The sequence below is a fragment of the Parasteatoda tepidariorum genome, chromosome 5 (assembly GCF_982258835.1).
Source record: "Parasteatoda tepidariorum strain Cologne lab strain chromosome 5, Ptep-v5.0, whole genome shotgun sequence".
NCBI lineage: Eukaryota > Metazoa > Arthropoda > Arachnida > Araneae > Theridiidae > Parasteatoda > Parasteatoda tepidariorum.
Genome location: NC_141759.1, coordinates 83,416,640 through 83,437,599, shown reverse-complemented (window position 1 = coordinate 83,437,599; position 20,960 = coordinate 83,416,640). Strand labels below are relative to the sequence as shown.

At 28.3% G+C, this 20,960-nt stretch overlaps 2 protein-coding genes across 2 annotated transcripts; one reads left to right on the top strand and one right to left on the bottom strand.

Moving 5' to 3' along the window:
- The first annotated feature begins 4 nt into the window (after positions 1-4).
- Srx (sulfiredoxin) lies at positions 5-3,441 on the top strand. The gene is made up of 2 exons (XM_016063286.5): positions 5-363; positions 2,153-3,441. Exons 1-2 carry the CDS (start codon positions 91-93, stop codon positions 2,360-2,362), a joined length of 483 nt encoding a protein of 160 aa, XP_015918772.3. The 5' UTR covers positions 5-90; the 3' UTR covers positions 2,363-3,441.
- Positions 3,442-4,228: 787 nt separating this feature from the next.
- On the bottom strand, positions 4,229-20,960 carry LOC107448162 (EF-hand calcium-binding domain-containing protein 7). Its single transcript, XM_071184731.2, has 10 exons — positions 20,463-20,960; positions 20,158-20,356; positions 17,471-17,526; positions 17,208-17,337; positions 15,821-15,912; positions 13,543-13,837; positions 11,785-11,924; positions 8,547-8,756; positions 6,947-7,054; positions 4,229-4,326 (listed from the first exon to the last, which is right to left on the bottom strand). Exons 1-10 carry the CDS (start codon positions 20,583-20,585, stop codon positions 4,243-4,245), a joined length of 1,437 nt encoding a protein of 478 aa, XP_071040832.2. The 5' UTR covers positions 20,586-20,960; the 3' UTR covers positions 4,229-4,242.

Below are 20,960 nucleotides of genomic sequence, written 5' to 3'. Positions count from 1 at the left end.
GTTTAAGCGGAAAAATGAATTCATAAGAAGTGGTTATGTAACATGGTTTTGTTGTTGTTTCGCCCATAAATTCATCCGAATTATGAAATAATGCGTCATTTTACATCCGTTTCCCGGATTTTACTTGGAATGACAAGTACTGCTCTATGGTTTCAGAACATCAACGTTATTAGCTTATCTCGTCAAAAAGTTTGTTCAAATTTTCCAAATATAGTACGAACTATGACTGAAAAAACAACAGTTTCAAGCATTCATGCAGCTCATATACATGAAATTCACGATGTTCCTTTTAATGTATTAATAAGATCTTTTCCTTCCGAATTAGATGAAGATAAAGTTTTGAGCTTAATGGAAACATTAAAGGTAAACGGAAATAAAATATTTAAAAAATATTATATAATTATTACTTATAATTTAACTGATTTGCATATTAAGTTTATCTAAATCAGTAATGGTAAGTTTCTTCCACGGTGAAAAACAACATGGGTAGGTTCCAACAAAAGTGAAAGAAATAAAAATAGAGAAACTCTTTTTCAAAAATAAATATCAAACATTGAAAGCGTTAAGCAGTTTATATTTGCAATCTAGTTTAAATGACTGTATTAATTTCCTAGCATTAAATTAATGAAAACTGAAAAGCGGGGATATTTCCATATCGTGATCTGTCGCGCCAACTACAATCACTAAGGTGCCAAATAGATTTTAAACTTGCAAATTTTAAAACAAAAAACACGTAGATGTTTGCCCAGGGGTGGTTACGAGTTATACCTTTCGAGTTTGACCCTCTCCTTGATGTTTTTTTATAGTTTCAGGGTGGGCCACTGCCCCGAAGTTGCCAAGACTTGGCAACTATTCTGCCACAGATCACGTTACGGAAATCCCTCCTAAGAAGCACTAATTAGAGAATAAAATAAATTCAAAGAATTACGAAAGACATTAATCTTTCTATACATTACATAAATGAGTATCGTAAAATCTTATTTCATAATTATATAAAGAATTCTTAAAATATCACAAACAAATTTTATTAATAATTACTATATTAATAAATCATATACTAAACTTATACAGTACTACAAATTGAATTTAGAATTACGAATTGCACACCAATTTTTGAAATCAAATGCTGTTAAGTGAATACTCAAACAGACTAATAAATAATATGATATATAGATTTTAAAATTTGTCATAAAATTAAATTAAATTTTTTAAAAAAAAATTGTATTTTGTTACAAACTTATAATTTTGAGGCACTTAACTAAACATATACACAACTACAAATCACAAATCAAACTTAGAATTTACAAATAGCACATAATTTTTGAAATCAAATGCTGAAGAATAAATACTTAAACAGACTAAAATTTTAAAATTAGGTAGACAACTAGAATAAAAAATCTGAAAATGTTTTTTTTTAAGAGTTTAAGTGGAAAAAATTTTAGTTTCCTAACACTTTATTAAATTTAAGTTATTAAAATTTAAGCTATTCTTATAATATTCATTGTGAAATAATTGTATGTCATTTTTAGGTACTTTTTTTTTTTTTAAAGTTTATGGGAAAAAACTTTTAGTTCCCTGACACTCTATTAAATTTAATTTATTAAAATTTAAGCTATTCTTATAATATTCATTGTGAAATAATTGTAAGTCATTTTTAGGCATTAAGGTTTTTTTTAAAATTTTTTAATGAGTTTATGTGAAAAACCTTTAGTTCCCTGACACTTTATTCAATTTAATTTATTAAAATTTAAGCTATTCTTATAATATTCATTGTGAAATAATTGTAAGTCATTTTTAGGCATTAAGGTTTTTTTTTTAATGAGTTTATGTGAAAAACCTTTAGTTCCCTGACACTTTATTCAATTTAATTTATTAAAATTTAAGCTATTCTTATAATATTCATTGTGAAATAATGGTGAGTTATTTTTAGTTACTTAGGTTGTTTTTTTTAAAAACAAGTTTATGTGAAAAACTTTTAGTTCCCGGACACTTTTTTAAATTTAATTTATTAAAATTTAAGCTACTATTCTTATGATATTCATTGTGAAATAATTGTAAGTCATTTTTAGTTACTTTCTTCTGGTTCTATGTACCAGATTCTTCTGGTCAAAATACTGTCCCCGATCAAAATATAAAAATTTATATTTTCTAGAATCCTGAATCACGAGAAAATGTGCCACCAGTCGATGTCCTGTGGATAACAGGGAGAGAAGGCGGAAACTATTACTATTCTTTTGGTGGATGTCATCGCTACGAGGCTCATAAAAGACTTGGTCTTCCAACAATTAGGTGCAAACTAGTTAAATCTACAATAAATGATTTGAGACACTACCTAGGGGGATCTACTCCTGACTTAAAATGAATAATTTTATTATTATTTATGTATTGAAAGAGATATATATTATGAAAATTTTTAGAAGTTTTAATAGAGTGGATGATAAATACACAAGATTCGAATCATTTTGAATACATTTGTTTAAACTTTTTAAAAAATTATGAATTTTTTTTTCAGTGTCTAAAACTGTTTTGGATTTTGGAAAAAGATTGTTTCCATACAGCTTTCTGTGATTAAAAGTTAGCTCATGAACTTTAACAGATAAAGCGTTACAAATAGGGTATGTCGGGTCATCAACATTTCTCCAGAACAAAGTTTCTTTGGTTTGATATTTTCCAAAAAATTATAATAGAAGTGTAATTTTTTATTAAATTTTTTTTTTTGGGGAGGGGGGAAGCAACACAATATTTTTATACAATAAAAAAAATTTTTAGCAATTTTCTTTTTAATTAGAAACCTAATTTCCTCAGTGCATTTTTTTTTTTTCTAAAATTTTATCAAAAATTTCCCCAGGGCTGTCTGAATTTTCCCCTAACTTTGTTTGTGAACATATTCTGCAGCACTGTGGTCATCTAAACTAGTGCCTTGACTGGAGACATAAATAAACAAAAGAAAACTTTATGAATGAAGGTGATCTGGTCACTTTTAGTTGAATTTAAAAGGCCGGTGAATATGAAGTATATTTTTAAATGCATTAAGGATATTGACTTTTTTCTATTGGAATAGTTTAGTTAATAAAGTTTTAGTTTATAACAACTCTTAAAACAATGCAAGTTTGTTTTATTTGAAAGATATTAACTAAAGCAAGGTTTGTACAGTTCTTAAAAGTTATATAAAGTGTTAGTAAAACTAATTAAAGATGTATATTTTAACATCAATTAAATATTTCTAAATTAAAATATATCAATTTGAAAAATCTAATAGTTTAAAACATTTATTTTACAGTGAAAGCAATCGAAAACAATGTTGCAAAATAATTATTTTTTTTTTTGTATAGAACTGTAGTAGCATTAAACTGATTTATTTCAAATTAAAATGATAAAAACTCTGTGCAATTTATATTAATAATGTATATATTTTTATTTTTAATAAATATTTAAGATAAATTATTGTTTTATTTTTCTTATGTTCAAATATAAACATATATCAAATAAATTGTACGATTATAGTGTAGTTCAATAACGTTTGATGGGCTCAGACTGACAATTCTTTTTTTACTATTTGACGGTGCTAAAAATAAAAACAAATATATAAATTATGGCAGCTTCAAAATATGTGTGTTATCTTCAGAAAAAGGCTTGATACTTATGTGATGCATAGTTAACAGAAGTTGTTCATTATTTTAAATTGGTATAATACTAATTAATTTACTAACATACATTTGAATTCCAAAGCAATATTTTATGTTAGAAAACTCCTTGAATTCAGAAAAAGTTTAGCTTAATCAGTCATTTTAATCTAGTTTTTATGTCATATTAGGGCTATTTTATTACAGAGAATAGCGAAATTCAAAAAAAATATTAAGAAACAAATGAAATGTTTTTAAGACAATATTAACATTAAACATTCTTGAATTAATATCTAATTATAAAAAAAATTTAACTCTTGAGTTTCATAAAATCATAGTTTTGAACAATTTTAAATTACTTTAGATATTAAAATCTTAATCTAAAATTAAGTTATTTACAAATGAAAGGTTGTCTTTCTTTAAAAGGTTTGCTTTAGTTAACTGCAGCCATAACATTTCTGTATTAGCAATTATGAAGAATTTGTTTTAGATGCATTTTGAATATTATAGTAGCAATCAATATAAGGGCTTAATTTTTTAAATTTTACATTTTTTTTTATTTAATTATCGTATTGATGCAAAATACAATACAGAACAACAAAAAGTAGTTTTGTACATTTTATTTTAAGTCAGTTTTAAATGATTCTTTATATTCTACATTCCAATCTTTGTTTACATCAATTGGGAACAGATGATGAACAATCTAAAATAAAAATAAAGTATGAAAGTAAGTATAGTTTATAATATCTTAATAAAAAGAGATAATTAAATGTTTGACTTGTAACTTTATATTAATAAAATTAAAGATATTAAAAAAATTATTTTTAAATTTACATAGATCTTTAAATATAAAAATTTCAAGGCAGCAAATTTTACATTTTTAATAAACATAATTTGAAATTAATATAATATGATATTGTTTTTATCTGATATGCATAACTATTTTTATAATAAATACATCATTTTATACACTGACAAGAAGAAGTTTATTAATGGTAAGAAACATTTCAAGTTGATGTCTTAAAATTAATGTCTTTGGTATAAAAAAAAAGAATATATATAGACATTTTCTATCTTGATTACTTGTCAATCGTTTGTGTTGAATAATCCAAAATTTACCTTGAGTAATATTTCTAAATGCTGATCTAAACCTTCTATAAATTGACCATTCAATCAAATTTTAAAAAAGAAAATTCTTTCTACACTAAAGTAATAAATAATTAGAATTTTACTGAATGAGTGAGGTATTATTCAAAATTAAATTAATAAAATCTTTCTGGGTAAATCATCTTAATCATTAATGCTGGTAAACTGATTTAATCTACTGGTTTTATATTAGCAATGCAACATTAACCATAGATTTATGAACAATATTATGCTTTTGTCCATCAAAATGTTTGCTTTTATCCTGTTATTTCTTTATGAATTTTGCAGGATAAAAGGACTATTTTACAAATATAAGAAATATATTATTTGGCTAGTCAAATCCTAGTATAAATTTATCTCACGATAAAAACTAAAATGTTTTAAGTTTAAACAAATAATCTGATAAAAACTTATATTTGTCATAAAATTATGTTCAAAATAATAATGTTTCTCCAACTTTTGCAACTTAATTTCCCATATAAAAATTTTATTTTTTCAAAAATAGTATTTTTAGTTCATTTATATGCTCCTTACTATATGAATTATGTTTTTTTTTTTGTCAGTCTTAAAGTAAAATTTAAGTACTAAAATGCTTGTTGAAATTGAAAAAAGTATAAGAAAGTCAAATAAGTTAATGTCATTAAAAATATTTTTTTCCCCAAAGCGAATATTATAAACTTTTATGGACAGCATATATTTCATTATTAAAAAAATCTGTATGTAAATATTTCCATTATTTACAAAATGAATCATTAGTGTTTCCGATCATATTTTTGCATACTGAATGAGTTATTTTTTAATAAAATATAATATCAGATCTTTTAACATCAGAACTTTTTTTACATATGCTTTGAATTAAAATCAATCTATATAACAGTTGGGCTGAAAAGTTCGCAGGCTGACACATAGATGGGGTTACTATTATTAAATACATATGATTTTTAGTTAGTTCTAACCTTTGAAAGACACGTGTATACATTTGACAGCTGCCGAACTATTAGTTTGTGAGATATAGTATTTTTAGTGAAGCAACTTTTGTTAGTTTAAAAACAATGGATAAAAAGGAATTTCATGTGTTTATAAAGTATTGCTTTTCAGCGAAAAAAAATACTCTTGAAGCCAAGGCTTGGCTTGAGAAACATTATTCGGACTCTGTACCAGGAAAATCAACCATTGAGAAGTGGTTTGCTAAGTTTAAACGAGGCGAAATGAGCACCGGCGACGATGCACACAGTGGACGCGCCAAAGAGGGTGTTACCGACGAAAACATAAAAAAAGTCCACAAAATTATTTTAGATTACCATAAAGTGAAGTTGATCAAAATATCTGAGACTCTAAAGATATCAAAGAAACGTGTTGGACATATCGTGAATGAATATTTGGGTATGCCATTTGAAGAAGAAGAAAGTGCTGTTTCATCAAAACAATGCACCGTGTCACAAGTCAATGAAAACGATGGCAAAATTATATGAATTGCTTTTCGAATTGCTTCTGCATCCACCGTATTCTCCAGATATGGTCCCCAGCGACTTTTCCTGTTCTCAGACCTCAAGAGAATGCTCGCTGGAAAGAAATTTAGCACCGATGAAGAAGTAATCACTAAAACTAAGGCCTATTTTGAGGCTAAAAACAAATCGTACTATAAAAATGGTATCGAAAAATTATATGACCGCTATAATCATAGTATCACCCTTGAAGGAAACTATATTGAATAATAAAATGAAATTTCATCAAAAAAAATTTTTTTTCTATGTTAGCCTACGAACTTTTCAGCCCAACTGTTATATAGCCACTAAGTAAAAAATGAGACTTTTTTCTCTCATTAGGTTATATTTGAATTTCGTAAAATTTACTATAAGCAGAATTTTATTTTGGAAATTGTAAATGCGTTAAACTTAAGACATAATACATTATCCTTATTAAATATATTCTAAAAAGTAAGAATTGAACAACCACAGTTTGAGGAAATATATAATTCCTGTATAATAAAACTCGCCAGAAGGAAAAAGAGGAAGACCTAGAACAAAGTGGTTATTTAGAATAGAGAAGTTGTTAAAGAACTTAGGAGTTAACAAATGGTGAAATATAGCATCAAATATATCTAGATGGGATAAACTGACTGAGATGACCTTGGCCAGTGACTGGCTGTAGTGCCTAAGAGGAAGAAGAATACTAACCTTGCTTGTTCTTGGAGTTACTTCAGCAGAATAACTTAGGTTTTTCCTGTGACTCTCACAGTTAACGCTATCACTGCAATCTAGATTCACCATCACTTTGCTATGTGACTAAAGAATGGAAAATAAAATTTATTAATGAGAAACTGATCTGTTGCATTTTTATATTAAAGAGAGTTAAACATTTATATCTGCAGGTTATTTATTTCACTAATTAATAATCAGTTTTTCATTTTCATCACAATATATCGCTTATTCTGTGTTAAACATCATCTTTCAAAAATTCATTAACACCAAATAAAGAGATTTTGCTTCCCATTTGGGCAAATTCATATAGCAATTTCTTCTCAATGCACAATTTTTTCAGTGAATAACAAGGAAAAAAACTAGTTTATAGTAGGAAAAACAGGTAAAAGAGAGTCATAGGGCGCTGCACACACTCATTGGGTTAATACAATACTTAACATCAACTCTTTTGAAATTCATTAAAACTAAATAAAACGTTCTGTTCGCATTCCGCAAGTTTATATAGAATTTTTTTTCTTGATATACAACTCTTTCATTGAATAACATGGATAAAAACTAGTATTTTGGTGGGAAAACAAGTGAGATAGTTCATAAGGCACTGTATATATTCGATTGAATAATACTGCATATTATAAAATATTCATTTTCAACTTTTGAAATTCATTAACACTTTATAAAAGTTTTTGTTACCTATCAGAGCAAGTTTACTTAGAAAGTTCTTCTGAGTACACAACTCTTTTACTGAATAAAAAAGAAAAACTGGAGTTTTGGTAGGAAAAATGCAAAAGAAGGTCTTATAAGTTGCTGTTTACACTCAGTCAGTTAATTTTTCTTTGTAACCGTAGTTGAACAGCCGACCAAATTTTTTGGGTTTATGACTACAAATACTGTACTCTGTAGCCTTGTTATTTTAAAACAATCCAGAAGACAAGAAAACTCCTAGATCAGTACCCCTAAATGCATTGATTTGACATGGGAACATGGAGGACTTTGCAACTCGACATATTTAATGTGCATCAGTCACCATTTACTACACGGTGAGTCTTCGGCCGGCTGGGATCGAACCCACGAACTCTTGGACATGGGTCCAGCGCCCTACCAAAGAGGCTATCCTGGCCCTTTGGATCAAGTATTGAGAGAAATATGCCTTTGAAGAGGACTTATTGATGGATCTAAGCCGCATTTGCGTTAGATGAAGAGGTAAACCTCCCATAGTTAGTCTGATGGCAAGGGGACTTTAACCTATGATCTCTCACTGAAGATATTTTACTAAGCACTGTGGTCGGTGGGAGCCAAATGCGGCATTCGTATCGAACAGTCATTGCTGGGATTCGAACCCGGTTCACCTCATTGTAAAGTGAACGCTCAATTCCCTGAGCCACTCCGACTCTCAATCAGTTAATGTAAAAATCAACATCAACTTTTTAAATTCAGAAACATTAACAAAAAATATATAGATTATCATATTTAAATTTCAAAGAATAATTTTTTAATCATATAATGTTTAGGCATTCAGTAAATTATATAGTTGCTCAGAATTTGTTTAAACCACAATAATAAAGGAAAGTAAACAAACCTGATTCTGGATGACTAGAGTAACTCTATGGGGTAAAATGTGTTTGAAAAGAAACAAGTCATTCATTTCTTTTATTTTTGAAGACACACCCTGTTCAACGGCTGATTTCTTCAAAACTTTTTCAGACACTTCCAAATAAGAAGAAATTGGTAAAGGAGTCAGGTGGAATTTGGCTGTCTCAGATTTTACAACAAGTGCAAATTGTTGAACCTAAAAATATTCTGATTAATAAATGTAAAATAACATATTTTATGGTATGAATAAAGAAACATTTGGTAGGAAAAACAAGTGGAGTTTTTATACAGAAAATAATGCAGGGGTGATAGTGCTGGGCAAAAAATCCGAATTTCCGGATTTTTCCCAAATTGCACTCCGGAAGATTACGGAAATCTTAGAACCCGGAGTTTCAGGAAATCATCGATCACATTTATGTATAAAAATTCTTGTATATTTTATTTAAAAATATTAGAACTAGGCCATGGCACAGAATAGATCAAGATGGCAAAAACTTTTTGGGACGGCCTTGGCCTGTCATAAGCTGTAGTGCCCAAGAAGAACTAGAATTTATACTTGGTACCTTTCATTTGTAAATATTTTTTCTGGTAGAATAATAAATGTGATTAGAGATAAAAATAAACTTATACATAATTATTCATTTAAGTTATGCTGTATATAATTTATTTAGAATTCAATGTTTTGAAAATATCAATGATTTAAATTTATAAAGACATTATGCGACTTTAATGATTTTACTCAAGAAGTTTTCCGGATTTTTGAGTTGGACTCACAATCAGCCCTGATAATGTGAAAAGGATGTATGAAATAGTTTAAAACATGCAGCCAGGGCCAGATTAAGCGTACTCGGGGCCCTAGGCCATTCAAATTTTTGGGGCCCTTAGATCAAATTTTTTTTCTCGTATATTTTTTTTAATTCAAATATAAAAGTATTTATATATCTTTTCATTTAAGAAAGCATATTTAAAATAAAAATAAATAATAACAAATTAAATCGTACTTTATTTTGTTAAATTAGAACTAAAAAATAATCATAACATTTTATAATCATAACATATATATTTGAAATTGATTTTTTTTTAAAATCATTGTTTTTATTAATTTTTTTACATTTATTTTCAAAAAATCCATTTTAAGGGGGCCCAGGTCATGGCCTAGTCTGGCCTAATAGGTAATCCGGAACTGCATACAGCTGTTTCAATGCTATAAATGAAGTCTTTATGGCTAGTAGTACATCAGTCTCAGTAGTACATCATTCAGTCCTGGTACTGACAATTGTGCTCCTTGTCAAAACTGCACCTAACTTTATTTTAATACTGCTTCCTAAATTGTCTTCCATTTTAAATATTACAAAGATATCCTCTTTTAATCTTTAAAACATTATTAATGTTGGTTTTACAACAGATATAAAACCATAGAAATAGAAGTATGTAATTACCGAAGGGGGGTCGAAATAAAATCCTAGAAATAGTATTATGAATCATTATTGTAAAACTAGCATTAATAATGGTTTTTTCTTTAAAACATTATTAATGCTAGTTTTACAATTGAAATAAAACTATAGAATAGAACAAATAGAATTTTAAAATGGAAATAAAAACCATTTAAAAGATAAGACACTGTTAGAAAAATAGAGATAAAACAAATGCGAAAAGAAAAAGAAAATGACAAGATATTTTTTAAAGATTAATTAAATTTGAAACAAATAATTAAAACAAAATTAAAGATCAAAGCCAGAATCAGGTAAAAAAAATAATAATAAATTCTTTTTATCCAATATAGTTGTAGTAATGCTGTTTTTTCATCTTGGAAATAATTTGTCCTGAAATCCAAAAAATTGACCAGAATAATTTGAAAACTAATACAGCATTTTTTTAATGTATTTCACATTACTCTTATTATCAAATTACATTTACATAAAGAAGAAAAAAAATTTTTTAATTATAGAAAGAGTGAATCATTTGAAGTTCAGGAAAACAATCACAAAAGTACTGCACGTTTTTATGAATTTTTTCTTTTTCAAAATAAATAAAAGCTAAGCATTAGGGGAACGATAAAAGTTTGCACAAGCAATAATTATAATAAGACTATGATGTAAAGTGCAAATTCATAAGAAAAGTTTCTACTTAATCCGACACACATAGAAGATTGAAAGAACTGTTAGAAGGAGATAGAAGGAAACAAGAAAAATATTGATAATTAAACTTAACGCTATTTAGAAATATGTACATTATTATCTGAATAAATTATGTAAGAACAAAAACAGTTCAATTATAAAAACATAAATGATCGAAAGTTAAAATTGTGTTATGCTTTGAAGTTGTTTAATATTTAAAATGTATAAACAGGGCATCTGCTACATTTTTGATTTTTAAATTCATGACTTTCCATGACTATTTCCAAGAATTTTTCATGACTTAACGAAGTTACTATTTTCTTTGACAAAAACACAACAATAAATTTGAAGAAGCATTATAATAACATCAATTAAAATGATAGGTATAACCAAAACTGTTATACTCTACATCTTAATATTTATAGATTTTAAATTTAAAAAACAGAGTAAAGAAAGAGTTGAAGCGATAAAATAGCTTAAAAAAATACAAAAGCAAATAACTTTTGCTTCTTTTTTTTCTGCAGAATTATAAAGATACTTTTCCTGTTCATCAGAAAGGAAAAAAATACTCCTGATTTTTCTGTTCTCATTTCGGAATTTTAAAAAATTTGCCACTGACTGGCTTGCTTCAGTTAGAATTTGAAATTGATAAAGTGAAAAAAATAAATAATAAATAATTTAAAAGATAATTCGATCTAGAAATGATGTTTTTTCTTTTATTTTCTGAAAGAACACCATAATTTTTAAAGAACAATGATAAAAATATTTTATATTTTAGTAAAATATGACTTTGAGTGGGGATTTTGTAACAAATTCAGTTATTCGGAGCACCATGAAATTGGGAATCAATTCCATTTTAAAGTTTAGATTTTTCGGCAACCTAAATCCATGACTTGCTATGATTTTTCTTTTAAAAAAATACTTAAAAACATGACATTTCACTTCAAATTTTGTTCAATTCTGAAATTCATGACTTTCTATAATTCCCATGACTTTCCAGGTGCGCAGATACTCTGTATAAAACACATTTGAAAAAGAAAAATTAAAATCTTATTTAGCTTTATTTGAATGAAAAAAAATCCAAGTTTTGAACTTTATGAAACTCACATTTTTCAGTTCAAATTCATCATTTATACCCATTTGCTGAAACATATTTAAAAGATCAGGAGGGTCTGATTGTAAGACTAATCTGTAAAGTTCCAAGAAACCATCAAAGGTAAGCTGACCATTTTGCATTTTAAAATTATCTGGAAAGAAAAACATTACAACAGATAAATATATATAAAGATAAAAATTTTATATTGAAAATTTTCAGCAAACTAATCCTGTACAGATACAAATTTAATTAGTTATACTAATTTCTTAACCCTCCCCTTATCTAAGATCCACCCCCACGAGTTCCCCTAGCGTCCGGGAGTGAAGAAGGGGGTCGAATTTGGTACCATTAATTAGGTTTTTCAAAATGCCAAACAATTTTGTTTTATTATTACAAACTAACAGGCCTTTCTCATTGACAAATCTTCCAACACACTTTTCACACCATTTATTACAGAGTCACTTAACTAAAATGCAACAACTTTTAAGAGGGGAAACTTTATTAAGAAAAATCCAAATCTGCAATAAAAAAAAGAGGCTCTTGTTTAAGTATTTGATTTTGTCATCTGCCCAATGCTAAGTGTTGAAATCGGGAGTTTAGGTTCGATATCATCGAATACATATTTTGAAAATAATTCATATAAGTGTAATTTTAGATTTTCGACTCAATTTGAAGACTGTTTGAATATTACATAAGCATATTTTTGGTAAATTTTGGGGCCTTCTCTTTCCCCTTGTCAGCAAAAATAAGCAAATGTCAGCAAAAATAAAAATAATAACTCCCTCTCTTACTAGCATAAGAAGATCAAAACAACCCTACCTCCCAATTTTTGTTTGAACTTTAACTTTTACTATAATAATCTGATTTTACAGGGTTGACAATGAAATCTGGAAAAAAAATTGCCTGTGCAAATACTATAAAAATTATACTATAAAATATATATACCGATAAAAAGTAAAATTTCTTAAAAATTTCGCATTTAAGATAAAATAATGAACTCCCTTTTTAATTAAATAACTCGCTTAGTTGAATAAATTTGGCTAAGACCAATGGTATTCCTTTAAGCACGATTGACTGTATGACCATTTCCATACGCATTGAAAAAGTACACCTTCTACAAGACCCCGTGGCAGAATTGAGACGACACGGCGGCATTTTGAGATTTTAAGAAAAATCCATAATGAGAGAAGCTAGAACTTCAAATTAATAGTATAAAATAAAAAATTCAGAAATTGCGGAAGTTTAAAAGATAGTTTGCTCCAGAAGTTATGTTCTTTCTTTCATTTTTTTCTTTTCTTTAAAGAACACCATATTTTACATACATTTATTTGAGTATCTTTTTTTCAGAGTCTAATTCGCGTGGTTTGTGATCTTTATTTTGGGAGTAATTGCACGGGTTATGCGATTTTTAATTTATGTACGAATTTTAATTTATCATCGTTTCATTTAGCTACGAATTCTAATTTGTGTAACGAATTCTAATTTACAAAATTCGAAAGAGGAAATAATTAGTGCATTTTTCTGCCCACAAAATGCGAGAATATCGCCCATAATATTAGAATTAAAAAAATATTACTTTTACAATCAAAAAACTTTATACATTTTTATTATATACTTTCTTCTGTAAACACAATGTTTCTGTTACTTTAAACTAGTAATTGTTTTAATCAAAAGTATCCTAAAGCAAAATATTAGTGCTAGGGAAGTTTGTAGCAGAAAGTCCGAAAAAATTCTGCCACCAGGTTACAAGAAATGATGAAATAATAAACCTTCAACAGTGGTCCATTCTTCAGCCGCTGTTTCCCCAGAAGTATAACGAATAAATAAATCAAACTCCAGTTGATTTAAGAGGCCATTTCCATCGACATCAATGGCTTCAAACACTTTTCTCAAAGCATTTTCACACGGAAGAGAGAATTCTGGATTAGAATCTTCATTGCGCTGCATAAGAGGATTTGCATCCTGGAGATAAGATATGTTATCGGATATCTGGTCCCACTTTAGAAGAATGGGAATTAAAACGTATTTTCCCTTCTTTAATTGAAACTTCACGGAGCAGTAACCCTGTAATAGATAAAGAATAATTTAGTAAAAACTCACAACCTTCTTTTTTAAGAAATAAATTACAACAAAACTAATTAATACTTTTTTTTATTTCAAATGGCAAGGCATATTATATTTATAAAAACAAGTCAATGCGAAACAATGAGCAAGCAATTACAAATATTGATCGAAGTCATTGAAGCCTCAGGTGTTCCCTAGCTCTCCAATACGAGGCGGTCTCGGAGTTGGCAGAACCACGATGCGCCCCTCATCGACGCAGATGAGCACTATTCAGAGGTTCTCCCAGGTCGCATAATGAACAAAGAGAGGAGTCGAAAATACCAATTGTATGGAGATGTTCACTCAGGCAGTCATGTCCTGTAACCAGACGGAAAAATGCCACTGCCTCACGTCTTGGGCAATCGGGCATATCAGCAAGATCTTCACCACTCTAGATCTTGGATTTAATCCTATCTTGTATTTGTGTTTTGAATTTCGACTTCAAAGCTTGTCTCCAGACGAGTGAAAAGACAGCCATGAGTCGTTTGGGGTGCAGCGTAGACCTACCTCCGCGTGGTGTACCCTGGGCAACCTATTTATACTGCTAACTTGTCTACAATTTTGGCATGCGTTCTAAATTTCGTCCAACTAATTAATATAGGAAATATGAAATTAAATTTAAAAAAATTTACTTCCCAATAGCAGAAACCTCTGTATTGATCAGCAATATCATAAAAAAAGATTTATCAGCAAAGAACATAGCTGGGCATCTGTGTTTACTAATTTGCAAGGCAAAAATAAATCTGAGGCATCTGCCACATTAATTCTTCAATACTTTTTGGCAAAAGCGGTGCAATGCTTAAAATGAAATAGTTGCTTTTCTTTACCTGCAGAGCTTATAATGTAGACAAAATAATATTTCCTGATCCCCCAGGGAAAAACAACCAGTGGATTTTCTCGAAACAGGCCTATAATAAAACAAAACTTAACTAACAAGTAGAAGAGAAGGGGGTTTATCTCGTCTTAGGATGTTGTTGTTGCAGTTGTAGTTCATTTACGTCACACTAGAGCTGCACAATGGGCTATTGGTGACAGTCTGGGAAACATCCCTCAGGATGATCCGAAAACTGCATGCGAAGTCAATCACTTTACAGTAGAACAGTTTAATGAGGACCAATACCGCAGACCCTCGGTCCCTATACAGACTTATCAGAGTGGTCACCCATCCGCACACTGACTGCAGCCAGTGATGCTTGATTTCGGTGATCTGCTGGGGTCTTAACAATCAGTCCACTGCAGGATTCATTTTAGGAACTGGTTTCTATTCTTTTTTCTGAATTGAGTCATAACACATTATTTTCATTGATTACAGATATTTCTTTTCTCTGAAATTACAATCGTGCCCAAATCCAAATTGCGAAAGTGAAACTCGGTTTTGTTTTGCACATTTTTTCCTGTTTTTTTTATCTACTTTTATATCTTCATATATCTGTTTATTATTATTTCTTCATAAACAATAAAATGACTTTCAAACCAAAAAAAATTTTAAAAACATTTTTTTAAAACATTTTACACTTTATCCTTTAAAAAAAACAATTATCTCATTAGGAAAATATTTAGATAATTATTGTGTTAAAAAAATGAACAAGTTAAGTCCAGTATGTGCTTCTTTCAAATCATTGAGACTTTCAATTGCTAGGGAAATAAAACATTTTATAAATCAATGTTTGAAATTAACCTTTCAAAATTATTTTAATATCTACATTTAAATAATTATGAGAAATTATAAGCCTTAAATCATTTTTATCAGATTAACATACAGAAATATAAAAACACCAATGTATCCTATTAATATCCAAAAATAAGGTAATATCCAAACATGATTAATATCCAAGTATTAATATCCAAAAATAAGGAATCATAATAACAAAGTGAATATTAGATTTAAAATTATATAAAGGAAACTATGGTACTCATTTAAACGAAAAATTTTGGCATGCTTACACTTTCATTAATGACTGATGATGAGGAAACAAACAATTTCTTCTTCCCATCTTGAAATACTAAAATCTCTATAGGTATTTTGCTATCCTGATCTAAAAGAAGAAATAATTTTTAAAATAGTAATTAAAGTAAAATATGTTACTACATGCATAATATATAGCAATTCTATAAAAAATACATATAATAAAAAAATACATACATAATAATTATCAAGCATTAAAGAATAATGTTCTACAAATAGAATTTTACAGGGTATCTGCTACATTTTAGATTTTCAAATTCATGACTTTCCATGACTTATTCATATAATTTTTCATTACTTACCGAAGTTACTATTTTCTCCGACAAAAACACAACAATAAGTTTAAAAAAGCATTATCCTAATAACATTCATTGAAATGATAGGTATAACGGAAACTGTTATACTCTGCATCGTCATATTTATAGATTTTAAATTTAAAAAACAGAGTAAAGAAAGAGTTGAAGCAATAAAATAGATGAAAAAAATATGAAAGCAAATCATTTTTTTTCTGCAGAATTACATTCTAAAGATACATTTCTTGTTCATCGGAAAGGAAAGAAATACTCCTGATTTTTCTGTTCTCATTTCGGAATTAAAAAATTCACCTATGACTGGCTTGCTTCAGCTAGAATTTCAAATTGATAAAATAAAAAATAAAAATAATAACAAAAATTCTGAAATCACAGAAGTTTAAAATAAATAATTCGCTCTAGAAATTATGTTTTTTCTTTCATTTTTTGAAAGAGCACCGTAATTTTTAAAGAACACAATAAAAACATTTTATATTTTAATCAAATATGACTGTGAGTGGGGATTTTGTTACAAATTCAGACATTTGGAACACCATGAAATGGAGATAAATTCCATTTTAAAAAATTAGATTTTTCGGCGACCTAAATCCATAACTTTTCATGATTTTTTTTTAAAAAATAGTTAAAATCATGACATTTCATGACATATTTTGTTCTATATCAAAATCCATGACTTTCCAGGCGCATGGATACCCTGATTTCAACACAATTAATTAAGTTTGTCATCAAAACTCAAAATAAATAAAAATTAAAACATAAATAATTGCCCTGAATTGAATTTCAAAGAAGAATATTACAATTATTTAAACACGTCACATTTTATTAAATATTTCTAAGTTTGAAAGGAAATAAGAAAAAAAATATACTTAGTTTATTAAACATTGCAGTATGAAAAATGTGTACAATGCAAAATAATCATTTCAAATAATCAAATATTATTGCAGCTTCGAAATAGGAAACACGAAAATAATTTTCATTGAAAAAAGAACATTTTATTGAAGATAACTGTTAAAATGCAAATATATGAAATTAAAATGGTGATAGTATTTCTTACTTCCATCAATTATACTTTTAGCAAAGATTTCTACCAGAGAGTTTTCTAAAACTTCAAGCTGATATCGGTAGCCAAGTTGATCCCCGTTTTTATAAAACAGTATGCCTTTAACAGATTTTGTAAAATGTGCCTGAAAGAAATATAAAGTTGTTAATTAAATATTTACTACATTTATAAATTAAAATATACATATTAATATGATAGCAATTTTTTTTTAAATACGTAACTGCTATTAAATATTGAAATATTTCTCAAAATATTACCTCCGCATTTAAACCAGCTACATTAGTTGAATGAATATTACCATGATTACTTGTGCCTGGAAATAAAATTTATTGCATTAATTTATGATATAATTAAATTCAGAATATATTAGTTTTCAAAGTAAACAATCACTATTCATCAATGTAGTCTAAATTATGATGCAATTAAATTTAGAATATATTAGTTTTCCAAGTAAACAATCACTGTTCATCCTTCTAGTTAAAACAAGAGAATAATAGGGCCATGTAAGATTTTTGGTTGCAAAAACGTCACTATAACAGATATATTCAAGAAAAATATCCAATCACAAATAAACATACTAATTACTAATAAACCAGAATCATTAATACAACCTTAACTTCTTCTTCTTCACTGACTAGCAAAAAAGTGAAGATATTTCCTAGAGTAATGAAAGATTTATAAAAAAAAAATTCAAAATATTTTTTTTCTTTTTTTAATTATTCATGCAGAAGGTCATTCATTGCTTTAGTTAGCTTTTTTAGGTTGGTGCCACTGAATATCCTTTGTAGTTTTTCAGTTGTGTTTCGGTCATTGCAATAAATTTGGATTGTATATAATACTCTTGCTTATTTACTCTTTTGTGCAATTGTGCTCTCATTCCGTTTTTTAGTATAACGGAATTAAAAATTTTAAATTAAATGAACAAATTCTATTTATTTTGAAATCAACCAATTTTATTTCTATATTCTAACCGACTCAGTACAGCTGACTGAATTCTCAGTTTACGACTATCAATGTTCAATTCCATAGCCTTGTAATTTTGAACCCAACCTAGAAGACAAGGGAACTCCTCGATCAAGCATTGAGACAAACTAGCTTTCATGAAGAACTTTTTTGATGGAACAAACCAGAATTTGCGTTACATGGAGAGGAAAACCACAAAAACCTCTCACGATTAGTCTGACGGCAAGGTGATCTCTCACTAATGATATTTTACGTAAGCAGTGCGGTTAGTGCAAGCCAGATGCAGAATTTGCATCATTCAGCCATCGCTGGGATTCGAACCCGGTTCACCTCTTTGGAAAGCAAACGCTCTATCCTGTGAGCCATCACGGCTCACATATATACTTCATATTGTAATTTTTCATTAAATAAAAAAATCTAATAGAATTATGTAAACAAATCAGAGAACAGACCTGTATAATAAACATGAAGGCGTGAATGTCATGCACTGAAAATTTTTTACTATAACTAAAAAAAATGCAAATGTTGCATGAAGAGGAAAACCATGAAAACCTCCACTGTCGGCACAGTAACAAGAGGACTCTAATCCACAACCACTGAGGATATTTTTACCTCAGCACTGTGGTCAGTGTGAGTAGCTTGCAGAATTCACATTGACCAGTCATTGCTGAGATTCGAACCTGGGTCAATCATTAGGAGGCAAAAGCTCTATTTTCTGAGCGACCACAACTCTAAAAATAAATTTTTTTGGCACTGTCTAAGAACTAATTATAGTGGTATCTTACCTGCTACATCAATACCATTTTTCCAATTCTTGTTTTTATCTTTATTAAATAAGAGTATATCCTACATTAAAAAATATAAAATAAGATATATCTTTATGGTATACCAAGTTTTTTCATCATTTTAGACTTAACTCTACTTTAGTTAGACTTAACTTTATTATTTTCACTCTATTTTAGACTAAAATAACCTGGGAAATTCGCAGTCCTGATTTCAGTATCACTTGAAGTCAGAGTAGAAAGCAAAGACGACAGTATAATCATTTCCTTTATTATTAGTTTTTGTGAGCTCTTATTACTCTAAATTATATAGACTAAATTATATAGACTCTAAATTATATAGACTAATAAAACTATTTACAGGGTAAGTAAAATTTGTTATACTTGTTTACACAAAGCTTCTTCCCAGCTTTAGTGATGTATTTCAGGCCTCAGCTATCCCCTGGCATTTTATATATGCCATCTACTATGGAGGTGGTCTGTTAGGTAAAAGCACTAGTCATTTTAAGATTGGATACACAACTTTCTTACAATTTAGTGGGATTGAAATAAATAAAATAAAATAAAAGTTTTGTTTAAATTAGGATCTTGTGTAAGAGCTTTTAATCGAATTCAAATGTGTAAAAAATATTTCAAGAAATTTTTTTTTTATTGGAGCTTTGTGGTGCCCTATGTCCATGCTTAATAGTTAGTCTGGCACAGGTTTCAAATTATATCCTACAAAGCAATCCCTTTTTACAGGGTTTCCACTCAAATCTGGAAAAAATTTCCCGTGATTTCCCTGTACATATTATACACAATATATTAAGACGAAACAACAGCTACTGTGTGAGCTACATTGGGTTAACTATATTTATTAGTTACAATTGCTCGAAAAACAGAGTTACATACTTAAATAATGCTATAGTAAACTAAATATAGTTTAGTATAGCTGAAATATCATGGTTAAATATTCCATAGATTACGCTTTGAGTGGTCACCATTCTTTAAAAGACAAAAATAAGAAACAAAATTCCCTGTATTTTCCCAGTTTGTAAAGAAAAAATCAAAATTCATTACATTTTCCTTGTTATTTTAGGTTATTTTTAAATTCTATTTTACTACTTTTTTTTTTTAAGTGTCTGCCCAACTGTCTCAAAAATTTGGAAATTTATTGGCATAGGAACCGATATGGAAATCTTCCTCATACTTTTTATTACCTTTATTTTTAACGTAGGTTTGAGTATTGACTCCAGAATTTACAAGTTGAACTTTTCCGTTCTCAGACGAAAATGAATTAAAAACAGTTTTGAAAGTCAAAATTGAAAAGCATAAACTGATGAAATCTAGCTGTCCCTCACGGACATGTTGTTCGTCAGCAATTAAATTCAAAATAGCATTTCCGTCAGCACCACTTATCTAAGAAAGAAAAAAAAGAAAGAGAATATAACAAAAAAAGAAAACAAATTATAATCGAATATTGGATAACATATTGTTACAACGAAGACATCAATTTAATAAATACCTTGTTCAAAAGGTTTTTAAATACATTGTAATCGATAAAACCAAGATCATTTCCTCCAATGGTTTTAAAAGCACTTAAAAATCGTTCAATAAAAACTGAATCAGTACCACTTAGAGTAGTCATGCGTGATTATTTGCGTAAAAAACCTTAAAATTAACTTATATTTAAAATTTGAGACTTATTAAGGAATATTCAGAATTCCGAAACTAATTTTAAATATACATGTTAAATGAAAGAAATAATTTCGTTCATTATATCTAAAGATTCAAAAAATTTAATCTAAAATTTTCAATGCATAAACGAAGCAATGATTCTATACAAAAATATTTAAGTGGTTAAAAATGCTAAAATGAATGACTTGAGACCAAAAATCAGTTTAAAGAAAATAAATAATCACGAAAGGTCATGAAATCCTTATTAAACTTTATGCAATAATTTTTATTAGCTTGTAGCTTACAAAATTGTAATGTCTTGAGTCGCAGCTGCTCACGCACAGCC

Excerpts from the sequence above, each read along its gene's own strand:
- Srx (XM_016063286.5), top strand. The coding sequence starts at position 91 with ATGCGTCATTTTACATCCGTTTCCCGGATTTTACTTGGAATGACAAGT. Across the intron at positions 364-2,152 it reads GCTTAATGGAAACATTAAAG|AATCCTGAATCACGAGAAAA; the intron begins GTAAACGGAAAT and ends TATATTTTCTAG.
- LOC107448162 (XM_071184731.2), bottom strand. The coding sequence starts at position 20,585 with ATGACTACTCTAAGTGGTACTGATTCAGTTTTTATTGAACGATTTTTA. Across the intron at positions 17,338-17,470 it reads TAGCTGGTTTAAATGCGGAG|GCACATTTTACAAAATCTGT; the intron begins GTAATATTTTGA and ends TATTTCTTTCAG. Across the intron at positions 8,757-11,784 it reads ATGAATTTGAACTGAAAAAT|GTTCAACAATTTGCACTTGT; the intron begins GTGAGTTTCATA and ends GAATATTTTTAG.